Genomic DNA, 15,012 nt, shown 5'->3' with positions numbered 1-15,012 from the left:
TACAGTGTAAAAGATGTGTACATATATGATACAGATATAGTATGAAAATATAGAAATGTTTGTTTAGGGTACAGATTTTGGCATACGTGTTATTAACTTGATTTCTGAATGATTTTTAAATGCAAGTTGCATATTAATGATATGTAAATTACTAGTAATGTATTGTACACATATAGCATGACAGTAAAGAAGCAGTAACTTTGATCAAACGGTACATTTTTTTCCTCATTTTATTTTTCAGTTTTGACTGAAAAAACAATTGTTTAAGAATGGTTGTGAAGTATGTATATTACAGCAAGCACAGGGTTGGTGGTACATGGCATCTTTTTATAGGCAAAGACTTCAAACTCAAAAGTAACAATTAACAGGAACTACTCACAATTGGGATGTTGAAACAGACAAGGCAGTATATAATCAAGTTGTTTATCAGGAAGAAATTAAGTGAACAATTGAGGCCATCAAGTCCATAGTATATTTGTTATCAGAAGCCTCTTTCTACTGCACTGTGAAAGAATAGTAATGATTATCACATTTCCATGTGATTAGGTAAGGGATCCTGCTGTGTGTCTCTGGTATTGTCTGCCTGGAGTTGAAAATATGTCTATCTTTTATGTAAAAAAAACCATCATGTCCCATTACTCAATTGCCATACCAACCCTGTTTCTGGGGTAATATAGAGTACATACTATAGTATGTCTAAAACACAAAATTTCCTTGATCACACAGTGATGGCAGTATATACATTTTGAATCCCTTTTTATCCTGTCCATTCCATCAAAAGTTTCCTTTCTCGAAAAATAAACTTTCCCGCACTTTACTGCCACGTTTTGGTTCAAATTGGTCAATCTACAAAACCATAAGACGTGGACAAAATGTAAGACATTGTGAAGTTTCATGTATAACATTAACAGCTTGAAAATTTATAACTCAAAATTCTTTGAACTCGTACCCAAAAAGCTTACATTATGGTAAAGTTTATTTGTGGTATCGTTTATTTCAATAACATATTATTTCAATAATGTTAGACATCCAATTCATCCAATTCACACACAGTCACCTCAATATCTCACTAGATACTAAAAGCTAGCCAGTAACTATTAGATAATGCTGAAACAAGGCATATGTTTCTGAGCAGAAACTTACATGATTTATAAAACCCTGTTTTGGACTGATCATGCAAATTCAAAATGGCTGGTCGTACCTCCGAGCCCTCACATCTTAAGCTTGTGTTGACAGCATTTTCAAAGCTATATTGTAAAACTCTCACCCAAAAGCCTGGTTGATCACAGTGTGCAGTCCCTTCAACCATTAACTATCCAGACTATCATTATTCAAATAAATTGGTAATATGTAAATGTACATGTGTTATGATAGTTTTAATAGGCAAAACATGAAAAGGACATGTGAGAATTTACATGTTATTTACATATGTCAATTTGACGTAGTCACAGGTGTTTGATAACAACTTGTAAGGGTATGAATCATTTGACGATGGTCTAAGGATGCAAGGGCTAGGAGGTACAACCAAACTGTATCTCAACAATATAGTAGACAGGCTTAGGTAATCGATCATAATACAGCATAACATAACATCCTATGGTTGCCAACAAACTAAAACCACTATTGCATGACCTCTGACCTTTAAAACCATACTCATGTGAGATGTATTCAAATACGAGCATAGAAGGCAAAAAATCAAAGGAAGGAAACTTTGTGTATGAAGACAAAAACGGGTACAGTTTTACCTAATTTGCTTAATATGAAGAATCAGATAATCTCATAATACATCTCCATAGCAATGGAACATTTAAATCAAATACATGTATCTGACTAATCTGTCAAACACATTTTGAAATGGTTTGACCATAGACAATAGAGAGGTCCCTCTCTATTGTCTATGGTTTGACCAAAATCTATATTTTAGAACTAAATTTCATATCAATGCAGGTGGGTTATCTTGTTTTGATTACAATGAGTAACACTGAAGTAAGCACTTTCGCTATGTGCTACACTCGTTTATAGCATTCAAGCAAGGGTAAAAAATATACTGTTTCAATTGATTTATTTATAAGCCTAGCGTGTGACCTTTCTAATGTGGTCAATTAGTAAATGAAACAGTACACTTTTACACTTGATATGAACGCTATAAACGATTGTGGTACATACAGAAAACGCTTTACTTTGGTGTAATGGATTGTATTTCTTTCTCAAGACTCCCTTAGTTACACACCCCTTGCAAAATCTCAGCCCGATCCCTTAGTAGGTTTTTGAGTAAAAGCATTTTGACCACCCAATGGTACTGTAGAACTACTGACCACAAGTCATCTCTCTTCCCTCCCCATCACACACACATCAAAACACTCGGATCTCACATAATAGCATAAACAGGTGTGTCAAATAACAAACACACTGAATCCAAATGTAAAACATGTCTATCAAATATCAAACACTCTGACTTCAAATGTAGTATATGTATGTCCACTACACAAGCATTCCAACTTCAAGAACATGAGTACATGAAGTGCCATTATACAACAAGCACTCTGAGTTCACATCAAGTGAGTCATGGAGGTCTTGGCTAGCACACACCAAACACTTTGACTTCACATCAAGTGTGGTGGAGAGGTCAACCAAACAACTTTGATTTCACATACATAAAGTGTAGTACAGAGAGGTTAACCACACAACAAACATTCTGATTTCACACCAAGTGAGTGATGGAGGTCTTGGCTACCACACATCAAACACTCTGATTTCACATACAAAGTGTAGTACAGAGAGGTTAACCACACAACAAACATTCTGATTTCACATCAAGTGAGTCATTGAGGTCTTGGCTACCACACATCAAACACTCTGATTTCACATACAAAGAGTAGTAGAGAGGTTAACCACACAACAAACGCTCTGATTTCAAACCAAGTGACTCATGGAGGTCTTGACTACCACATACCAAACACTCTGATTTCACATCAAGTATAGTACATGGAGGTTAATCCCAAAACTAAACACTCTGATTCATACCTAATGATGACATAACCATATAGGTATTTAGGTACATGAAATTTTATTGTATTGAGAATGGTGTTTGACAAATACAAGAAAACTGAACATCAGAGATTGCAATGGCAATGGTGATGACATAAAGTGAGATGTGTATGTGTATGTGTATATACATGTGTGTGTGTGTGTATCTGTGTGTATGTATGTATGTATGTATGTATGTATGTATGTATGTATGTATGTATGTATGTATGTATGCATGTATGTATGTATGTATGTATGTATGTATGTGTATGTCTGTCTATGTATGTATGTATGTATGTATGTATGTATGTGTGTGTGTGTGTATGTATGTGTGTATGTATGTGTGTATGTATGTATGTGTGTGTATGTATGTGTGTATGTGTGTGTGTGTGTGTGTATGTATGTGTGTATGTATGTGTGTATGTATGTGTGTATGTATGTGTGTATGTATGTATGTATGTATGTATGTATGGTGGATAAGTGCAGACAATGTGGTGGGTCTTTACACAAATACTTACAATACTAGAATCTAGACTCTGTATGTAGTGAGTTACACTATAAGGATGGAAATATACATGAAAGATGAAAGCAAAGCTGAAAAAACAGCAGAGAAATGGAATTCTAATTACTAAATATGTACTTTGTTTTTAGAATGAGTTGATTCTTGTAACTTAGCTTTTGATTTTTCTAACGTGGCTTTCCTATGATACCAAAAGCAAAGTGCCGAAGGAAAGCTTTCCTGACAGACAAATGTGTGGATGCTATGACAATTTACAATGGCAGTAAAAGACATTCAGGAAATAAATAACAGCACCGTAATAAAATAAACACTAATTTTGCATTTCCCCCCTTCTTTTGTTTTTCTGATACACGTTTTGTACAAAGGAAAGTTAATGTTAACTATTTCAGTAAGAACCAAGGTATTCGATCAAGTTAGGGTTTCCACCGGGATGAATTCATAATTTTCCTGTTCAAGAATTTCTGATTTAAAGGATTTGATAACATGTTCTTGTGAAAACCCATGTCATGTGAAGTTCAGTTATACAGAATTTGGGGGAAAAAACCAAGTATTTACAGGGGAATACAATATAAAATCTGATAAACGCACACAGAAAACAAATTGCTTGATCCAAAAAGTGTATGACACTGCTATAAACTTTGAAGTGAAATACAGAATGATCGGTTGGCTATTAAAACAAGGCTACAAACTCCTAGTATTTTGACAATAGGTTGAAGTGACATTCTACTGAAAATAATCACCTAAAAATAACAAGATAACTCAACATAAGACTCCATCCCAAGGAATCTAGAACAATCTGGGGTCAGAGTTGACCATAATGGCAGCAATACACCAACAAACTTGTCATGCCTATTTCCCCAATCCCCCACCCCCTCCTCCTCATTCTAGTCCCTACTTAAAACCTATTTCTCCCCCATCTACCCCCTCATGTAAGCCCCCACCTTGTACGCGTGTCTCCCTGTCTATTCTTCATTCTAAATTGCTACTATATACCAGTTAGAAGAATCTATTTCAGAATGTACAGCCAAGTTAGCATCTACCAAACACTTGCTTACACGTAACTTTATCACATAGCATGAAGTAGAAGTCATGCAAGCGCATGAATTAACTTTATTTCCTATTACTGGTACCAGCTACCCCTTTACACTATACCCTATGCCCCCCCCCCTCCTGTTAAATGGTACATGCGAGCATCGCCTGTAAATTTGTAACTACTACAGTATTGGATGGTACCATTGTTTTAAGGGATATGCAGCCCTATCTACAGGGGACACAAAGTCAGTGGGAAAGTGAAATAAATTCATAAGATCGTAAATCCTCACTGAAAAGGAAGGACTTTATTTTTGATACAACAGAATCCTAACAAGCTTCCCCATAAACCAAATATGGTGGTCTACATTTGTAAAGGTTCACTCACTATTCATTTGAAATGTTTGCTTTAAAACATTACAATTACACTCCTGGAAAGCATGCCTTCTTGATAAACAAAATTACTTTGAAATAACAATTTATCAGTTTTTTTGTTTACCCAAGTTAATTGTTCTCCGAAACTGAGTGACCTTTGACCTGTCAAAGTAAAGCGTAATATGTTATCATAACTGGGCTTGCATTCAAACTGAACTTCCAAAATTATTGAACATAAAGCTATTCTGCAATATGGTTGTTAGTAAAACATCTGAACACCCAACCCCAAATGTGGCAAAATTGAGTCATGAATGAATATTCAGGAAACTATACATCCTTCCAAAATTAGTGAAATTCTAGTCTGTCTCTATAATTCCCAGTAACATTTATTCCCAAGTAAATATTTTTTTTTCTACTAAAGTTGATTTATTTGTTATCTGTTGATTGTTAAGTATAATGTCTATTGTTTTAGACCAAAATAAATAACGAGAATTTCATTAAGAGCAACACTTTTTGTACAAGAAATTTTGGAGGGAAAACTTGAAGGTATCAATATAGTTATCTAGACTTCCAAAAATTAGTTACAAGCTATTTGACATCTGTCAGCTCCACTATAACATGATTGGTGTTGCCATAGAAACAGCAACATCTCATTTGCATTGATCAAATTGTGATGAAAAGACATTCGCAGAAAAATCGAGGTGCGAGGATCGACTCAACAACTGAGCCTTGTGCGACTGCACCAAGTATTGATTAGTGTGTACAATTAGTAACAACAACAATAACAAACATGTACACTTTTGATATCCACCAATACAACTCTGGTCACCCCTATTTACCAGTCAAATGCACTAAACCAACAAAGAGAAACAATACGGGTGTTCCATATATCAAGGAAAGCAGGGATGAACAGAAACATGAAGTAAGGGGTGTTCCCTTTGTAAGTAAAAATGTGAAAGACTTCATTCGAGTATCATACAGTTCATATAGAACATTTATTTTTAATATTAATTTACTATATATGTATGTATGTATGTATGGGTAACTAAACAAAATGACTATTAAGTGGGTTATATCTTCCCTATAGATAATGATATACAACAATAATTACGATGTAGACGACATCTGATGTAAAATGTAAAATCTTAAAAACATGGGTAGATTTTTGAAATCTAATAAAGTGGCAGTGAGTGCTCATGTATTAGTACATGCTGGTACAATATAATTCTCAACACCAAAGTTAGACTACTAAAAATCACTTAATTAACAGTATTGTAATTGGTACTTGATTTACGTTTAGGGTGAACACTTAACGAGGGATCTGGGGAGGGGGCAACAACGGGCTAGTGAGGAATAAAAACGTGGCAAGATGATGCGGCTGTAATAAGAGTGCCCACATTGGTACACGTTGGTGTAAAACTATTTTTGTGTGCATACAAATAAATCATTGTGGTGTTCATAACAAGACAAAAAAAACGACATGACTGTTTTACAGGTAGCATAAAAATCAAAATAATGTCAACACAATGAAACTCTGATTTTGTCAAGAGTCTTATAAAAAATGAAAGTCAAATTCTGCTACTAGTGACAGACTTCATTACATTGGTTATTATCCGAACATTTCTACATGAGTGACTAAAATTCAATGTAAAGTACGACAATTTGAATCCTCAATCACAAGTGTGGCTACTCTTTCATGATTCCTCAGTCTGCATTGCTGTGATGTGTATATTTATCAATCTACTTCTCAGGATCAGTCATACATGATCCTTATTTGTTTTAAAAAGCTCAACCCTACCATCCACCACCACCACCATCATGATTATCATCACCACCAGAGCTTTGAGTTCAACAAATTCTCTCACACTTATGTACAAATCTCACACTTTATATGTACAAATTTATCAGCTGGGCAGGAGTATTATCCTGGCATATTTGGCACTTGCTTCACACAATCTACTTGTTGCTTAACAGGGTACACTTTTAGACACAGTACAAGGAGGAGGTTGGTTCATTTTAATGGCATATTCTAGTCAACTTTTGGTCCAAAAAGTTCAGGAAATGTTAACACCTACAAAAGATGACACAAATTTAAATTTCACCGAAACATCTGACAAACAGGACTTAGGAAAGAGAAGAAAGCTTTTGAAAGGGTTTAGAGTTTGAATTTTGAAATATTTTAGCTAGCCTGTTAACACAGCTGATCATTGGTTTGTTAAAATAATGATGATGGTGATGTCAAGTAGAGGGTTGTACAGATGTAAAGATTTTTGCAAATCCTGCCCAGATGTTCACCAACACTTTGCACACACAGAACACATTAGTTGTTGATATAACCTGGAACTGAGGACCTGTTCAGACATTCCATCCCCTTCATGTAAACTCATTATCCTAGCATTAAATCATAACAAAAATAGGATTCAACAGAATAGAATATTCATGGATGTTTCCACATACATATAGACAACAGTTAGTTGACGTGATAGGGATACTGCATAGAGTTTTAACATTCTTCCTGTCAAAATGGCCTTACATATACATCTAAGCAATTTACAGCATAAACTTTCTTATATGCCAACAATTTCAGAAATAAAAGCTCTATAATTAAAATCTAAAATTACAAGATTCATAAAATCATGCCTACCACTGTAAGAGTTTCTTTATAAGAAATAAATAGTAGTGACTATTATTAACAATACATAATCAATTCTAAAAACCTCCATTTCATACCAAATGACCCTGGCTGACCTTTCCAGGCATAAATTGGCTGTTTGCCAAGTTTTTATCTGTTATTGGCTAATTGCCAAGTAAAACCTGTAACAAAGATGTGACACTTTCATACTGACTTATTACTATTTCCATCAAACAAAAAAATTTGGTGAAACTTTAAGTATGAAAACCTTCCATCTTGTAAAGTCTTGACGCTTAAAATATACACATTTTGCTTTCTGCCTGTTGATCAAATAGGGATAAAAGCTTGACTGCATTTTTCTTTTCAACAAATAATATCACCTAACATGATGAAACTTCAAAGCTATTTTGCACGGAGAGATGTGTGTGTGGTACGAATTTGTAAGTAGCTACGGTATTCAATCTACCAACTTGAAAAGTCAGCCAACATCAATATTACGTTTTTACAAAAATGATAATTTAAGAGTTTAATGTCAGTTGTATAAATTGACTTGGGTGCAGTCTTTTTTTCTTCAGAATATTAAAAAATATCTGCATCAAATGAATTAAAATGACGAATTCAACCAAAGGACAGCAACACATAGTTTTAACATTTTCTGGGAGTTGAATTTACTGAGCCACGTGCAAGCCTAACATTTGTCAATGTACTTACACGAGAGTTGAAAAAGTAGATTTACAAATAAAATCAGGCATATTGAACAAACGACATCTATGAAGAATTCCTATTCTCTGTAAAAGTTATTTTCTTCTACAAATTGACTTGAAAAGGTGTGTATTGACAATAATAATTTATACCAAAGATGTCATATGAATGACAAAATAATACATAAATAACTTCTTAAATATTTCTTAAGATTTGTTGCTTTTGTTACTTGAATAGTTATCTTTGTATACGTTACACTGTTTAGTTACATTACATGCTTGTTTTTGGAGTGAAGCAATGAGTGGTTTTTTCAATAACTCCTGGCAGCATGAGATTGTGATATTGCGACTTTTTTTTGTGTATTTCTTTTTTTTATCTCTTGGAATAAACAACATAATCTCATGGCTGGCTGATTGATCCACAAAGCTGTTCTTTTGATCAATTCACATCCTCTACACAGTTAAACTTACAACTTTTTTGACACTAAAACACTCAGCGACATGACGCAGAATCTGTTGTTTAAAATAGAATCATCTTATCTCTTTTCTTTTTTTTGGTTTATAGACTTTACTACCTTTTAACATAATGTTTTGGACATATTGGCTGTGCAACAGAGAATAGAAAGTCAAAAGGTTGCACATAGCCCAAGAAGGAACTGGTTGACATTTGCAAAATGGCATACAACCACAAAGTCAATGTTTTAAAAAGACAGCACACTTCATCTTTCATCCATTATGGCTGCCGTCGAATCCAACAAGGCTTCTGCCACACAATCCAACATGGCTGCCATCCAACCCAATATCCAATATGGCCGCTACTTCATCCAAGATGGCCACCATCATTGCTCATAAATCCAATATGGCTGGCCGGCCAAAACCAGTCTTGACATTTCTTTCAATCCCATCATACTTTGCAGCATATCCTATAATACTTTACCACACAACTTACAACTACACAGGTAGCTGACTATTTCACAATCACTACTAGTGTCTTTCTTGGTTCTGCAAAAATACCAAAACACATACCGTAAAATAATTGCAAAAGTACATTGTAAAAAATACCTGACAGGTTTTTAGATGTAAACAACCACTACTACATAAAACATACCATACCCTACATACAACTAATAACAGGTTGAAGTGAAACTTTTTGATTGGCATAGCAAGTTGATAAAATCAGAAATACTACTCATTCATTGCAGAAGTAAATAAAATACACCTCAGTGTGACTCATTTTACTGTGGTGTACACATGGTTCTTCTGATGTTCAAGGTATCAATAAAAGAAGCAGTGTAATCTTTACATGTACCAATGCCAGGTTTACCAACCCATAGCAATCAGACTATATATACACAATACATACCTATGTTTAAAATATACTAATTTTCTACATTTCATCTCTAATTCAAATATGCATCAGTATCTTCCTTGACCAACACAGTCCAACAACTCAATTACTGTTAAGCTATGTCGAAATAACTTTTACGTTTAATCGTTAAAAGTAACACTGGTTTGGGTATGTGTTACACTTACAACTTAAAGTAACACTGGTTTGGGTATGTGTTACACTTACAACTTAAAGTAACACTGGTTTTGGGTATGTGTTACACTTACAACTTAAAGTAACACTGGTTTTGGGAATGTGTTACACTTAAGTTACTACTTACCCGTCTTTTAAAAAGTCTACTGAAGAGTCCCCTTCTTGGTGGTGGTGGAGGTTGATCCAGTATAAGATCTGGGGTTGGGGTAGAGTTTGGTCCAAACACATTAAGTTCTTTGAAACACTCTGTCTCTATCATCTAAGATAAATCAAATTAAATCATATAAGGGGTGAGATCAATAGTTCAATGAAGGATTAAAAACTAATTCTAAGAATAGCATGCTAAATGACCTTTGACCTTACACATGGCAAGTTAGATGGCCTTTACCATATGAATGGTATTATGATGTTTGACATGGATGGCAAGCTCAGTGACCTTTGAATGATGTGCTAGGGTGGCCTTTGACATATAAATGGCATGTTCAATGTAATTTGACCTATGAATGGCATGTTAAATGACCTTTGACCTATAAAGGACATGCTAGATGACGTTCGACCTGGACATTGCTTACCATGTATTAAAATGGCATGTTCAATGTTCTTTGATCTATAAATGGCATGTTAAATAAGGACATGCTAGATGACTTTTGACCTGACACTACTTACCTCATGCTGCCAGGGAATTGCTACACTGCCCGTACTAAATTTAGAATAAAACATGTCATCGTTATGGTCTAGATTAACACCTTTGACAGTTGAAAATTGCTCAATGTCCAACACATCTTTACAATATACTGCACGAGGCTGCAAAAAAAACATTAAAAATAATGTCAAAATCATTTACACGAGTGTCATTTAATACTTGATAATTTATAATTGATCAATAATGATCTCACATCATTACCATTTCCTTCAATATTTTTGAATTCTCTACATAGACATTATTACATACATTTAGAGTGTCACAATTATTATCACATCAACCTGTTGGTTGTTGTTATATCACATCAAATTAGCAGTGTTGTAAAATCACCTCATGTTCCTCAATCACATCAAATACAATACTACAAATAGTCAACTCATGTTTCTACTCAATCATGTCAATCACAGTATTACAAACAGCAAAATGGTCAGTATTTCCATCCACATCAATATTTGGTGATTTTAATGCTTTCTACGGACTGTGTGTACACATGTATAGCATCTGCAGTCTACACTTCAAATTTAGGTTTCAGTTACTTACATCTGGTACAAAAGGTGGATCTAACTTGCCAGCTTCAAGCCTCTTAAAGTTTATACTTTTGAACCAAGGGTGACATTTCACCTCCCTGGCAGTATTCTCCCTGAACCCCAGTCTCGCTTTAGGATCCTTATGTAGTAACTACAAAACAGAAAATACATGGACTAAGACATGGTATGTGTTAACATAAATACTTAGGGTTGTCAGTGACCGAGTGGTTAAACCACTTGCCTATTACCACTACAGACGGGGTTCAAACCCATTCAGGGTTTAATAAATTTACAACACTGAATGCAAGAAGAGTGTCATTTGGTTTGACTCTACCGAACAATGGAGGTTTCCCTGGGTGCTCCAGTTTCCTCCTCCATTAATACTGATCCCAAGAGGAATGGCCCTCACTGGACTTCTTGGGAGATAAGTGTTTATATACTTAAAGAACTATCCAGTATAATTTATATAAAGATTATTTCTTTAACATTGTGGCAAGGAGACAGTCACCATTTTATATGTAAATAATTGCACATGTTGTCCCCATTATTTAAACCTATTAAACCAAGTCTCTCTTTTCTGTTAACTGGACACTTTTTCCTGTTAAATGGACACATTTTTGGCTGTTATTACTTGACACCTTTTTGGTTAACTGGACACCTTTGTTCTGACTTCCAGTGGACAAGACAATTTTAGCACAAACTGTTCACAAACTTGTCAGCCATCAAAAAACTCCACTTACCTTCTCACAAATGTCCCTCACATCAGGATTAAATTTTGATGAATAAGTTTCTTTGTCCTCTTTGACTCTCCTGTCCACTTCCTCTCGCTTGACTTTTTCCTTCCTTGCCCGGAAGGGTGCCTGCAAGTAGCAAACATAACACAATCAAACATTTGTTTATGTGAAGAGAATCATTGGTTAGTGGAGATTAGCCTATAGTCAGCTACAAGTGGTTGTTTACAGTATTTAAAAATAAATAATCAGTTAAACAGCTCAGTGGCAAGCCTTGCACAAAGTCAATAGTCGGCTAACATTAACCATGGATATAGAGTAAAATAGTTCAAAGCTAAATAGCTCAGTTTACAAAGTTAAAAGTTGTTGGCTTAGAGTCATATTCCCGACATGATAATGTTTTGGCTTACCAGTCAGACAACAGTAAGAGTGGCTACGAAATAGTACCGGTACATGTACCACTTTTGGACTAGACTTGTTGATAATTTAGGAAAGTATGCATTGTAATTACAAGATAAGAATAGGTTCACTGGTTTGGTTTTAGTGGAAAGATATTACAAGAAATATTGCAAGAATTCCGACTGAAAATGTTGTATTTCACGGTAAGTTGGAATAAATGAATCATACAATGTAGAAATAGTTGTTATAGTGTCTTTCTGATTCCTTCAGGGGACAGATATTTCTGCCCCAATGCACACATAAAAATTACAGTATCTCTGACATTTTATATTACCTGGAGTCATACCAATGTATCTTTTGACCTTTCTTATGTCTGAGTTGTGTTATCTAAGATTAGACGGCAGTAACACTACGACTTTCAACAATGCTACAAATAATAAAAATTCTATGAGATAAGAATTGTAGTATAAACATTACATAGCTCAGCTGAATGTCAAAAATGGCTAATGCGAGGTGGTCAAAGGTTAAAGGTCAGCTTACTTACCCTGCCTTCTATCATTTCATATATAAGACAACCTAATCCCCACCAATCTGGACTAAATGTATACTTCTCATTTTTAACAACGCATGGTGCTGTAAGTCAAAGTACACAGATAACACAATATTTAATAACAACAATAGTGTTTCAGTAGTACAGACCATAGCACCATCTGTTCTATTAGACCTACTCACCCCCTTCAGATATGTCTGTTTCAGTTATTTGGAGGATCTCTCGAAAAAAATCAACAGTGGCTGAACGAGGAGGCATGATTTTCCACCTCAGAACTTTTTGAGTACAATGAACTGAATAAACTTTACATGTCATTACTCACCATCTAACCCCTACTCTTCTATCTTTTACATGCACATGTTTTTATTAGTGCAAATGATTTTTTTTTAGATCTTTCAACGTATATATTACCATATATTCAAAACGATTAATAAATGTTCAATCTTTTTATAACTAGCTGTTGGGCACCAAGTGGAGTGGAAACAGTGAATGTCACCATTTTCAAATTTATTGGTACCAAATATATTTGTAATAGTGTTGATATCACACTCTACCAGGTGTTAGAACTGAACCACTATTGTCAGAATGACTTCATATTTCGAGTATCTGTCAAAATTTATACATTGTTGAACTGGGTACAAAATTCAAACAATTCCAACACACTGACCCATGTATCCAACTGTGCCAACCCTGCCTCTTATTGACTCTCCCTCTGGTATTTCTATTGCCAATCCTAAGTCAGAAATCCGAACGTGACCTGGTGAAAAAATAAAATATATGAGAATACAGTGTACTGTTAGCGTGACATGTATCTTTGTAAACATGCATATTTAAACCTATTGGTCTACAACTAGTTCCCAAAAACATTTTAAAATATTTTGACTTGAATATATTTCTCCTACCTTTATGGAAAGAACACAAGGGCGGACACTGAACCAGAAGTCTGACAGTAACTCCCTGGATGCAAATTAATATTTCCATCATTGTGCAGTATTTAAACTAGAGGTCATAGCCACCCCTCCCCCTTTCTTAGCCAATCAGCAGAATGCTATCAATGGCAACGTCACCATGTTTCAGGTAAGTTTGGTAAACACAAATGCACACCTGTCCTGCCCCCTCCTCACTTACACTGTCCGCACCCTCCCCACCCACACACTACTTACCAAAATCATCCAGTAATATATTTTCTGGTTTGAGATCTCGGTACACTATTCTGAGTTGGTTGAGATGTTCTAAACCACAAGTAATCTCAGCTGCATAGAACAGGGCACGTTCCTCTTCAAACCCAGGATTACCCATATTATGTACGTGAAATTTGAGATCGCCTCCATTCATGATTGTTAAAACAAGACATAATGCTTCCTTGGTTTCATATGCGTATGCTAGACTAACCTGTACAAGAAAAAAGACACAAAAATAAAACAATTTTAAAATTTAAATTCATTACAAATTACAACTTTCCCAATAATTACCTAAAGGCTCAGTTGAAATAACAGGACTACAATTTAGCTGTCAAAAGAGTTGTCTGGTAGAGCTATAGACAAAGTTGTGATTACCACCTTCCCATCCAGACCAAAACAAAGGACTCAAAACAATGGAAATAGAGGTAAATAAAGACATGTAGCCGCTTTCACCACATCAGATTTCAGATTGGAATAAACCAACAATTGAAAGCACCTACAGTCTTCTAAAATAAATGAAGTAATACTTACTACAAATCTACTATTAACTTTCTGTAGAATCTGTTTTTCATTCAGTGCCATTGCTTCTCCTTTCCTCTTCTTGATACGTTTTTTCTCTAATTTTTTGCATGCATACATTTTACCTGTTGCCCTTACTTGGCATGCACACACCTGAAATAAACACAGACACAGAAAAGTTAAAGCAGTCAAACTGTCTTGGTATACTGTACCAATATCGAATAATACTGTAAACATGGACATTTTCAGTAGACTTATTTTCTCTCTTACTAAAAAAACTAAAAAATAAGTAATGACTAAAGTGACTCTAGTAATAGGCAACTTGCAAACCCGCCATGTTGAATATTGCATCATGGGAAATGTAATAAATACTAATCAATTAGTATTGTAAACAATGTTGATACATTGTGTGTAACCACAAATATTCAATTCATAGTTACCCTGACAATTGTGGGGGGTTTATTTTATCAGTAGCTCCAGATTACGTATTATGACAACCACAGATAATCCCATAGTCCTTTGCATCTGAGCATGCTCAGTCTGGATTGCAAGTTCCCTATTGGTAAGAATTAGTCTTT

General features: G+C 34.9%; 1 protein-coding gene across 1 annotated transcript in view; it reads right to left on the bottom strand.

Moving 5' to 3' along the window:
- Positions 1–4,487: 4,487 nt before the first annotated feature.
- Positions 4,488–15,012, bottom strand: part of LOC144446092 (G protein-coupled receptor kinase 5-like) — a 55,474-nt gene continuing 44,949 nt past the window's right edge. Inside the window, exons 8-16 of the mRNA XM_078135796.1 lie at positions 14,447–14,587; positions 13,898–14,126; positions 13,402–13,491; positions 12,729–12,817; positions 11,795–11,914; positions 11,068–11,205; positions 10,491–10,628; positions 9,952–10,083; positions 4,488–9,286 (exon numbers count right to left, since the gene is read on the bottom strand). Of these exons, the coding sequence (XP_077991922.1) occupies positions 9,269–9,286; positions 9,952–10,083; positions 10,491–10,628; positions 11,068–11,205; positions 11,795–11,914; positions 12,729–12,817; positions 13,402–13,491; positions 13,898–14,126; positions 14,447–14,587 (1,095 nt within the window). The 3' untranslated portion in view covers positions 4,488–9,268. The remainder of the gene's footprint in view (positions 9,287–9,951; positions 10,084–10,490; positions 10,629–11,067; positions 11,206–11,794; positions 11,915–12,728; positions 12,818–13,401; positions 13,492–13,897; positions 14,127–14,446; positions 14,588–15,012) is intronic.

The sequence above is a fragment of the Glandiceps talaboti genome, chromosome 15 (assembly GCF_964340395.1).
Source record: "Glandiceps talaboti chromosome 15, keGlaTala1.1, whole genome shotgun sequence".
NCBI lineage: Eukaryota > Metazoa > Hemichordata > Enteropneusta > Spengelidae > Glandiceps > Glandiceps talaboti.
Note: the sequence above shows the minus strand (reverse complement) of the source record. Positions and strands in the feature narration are given on the sequence as shown.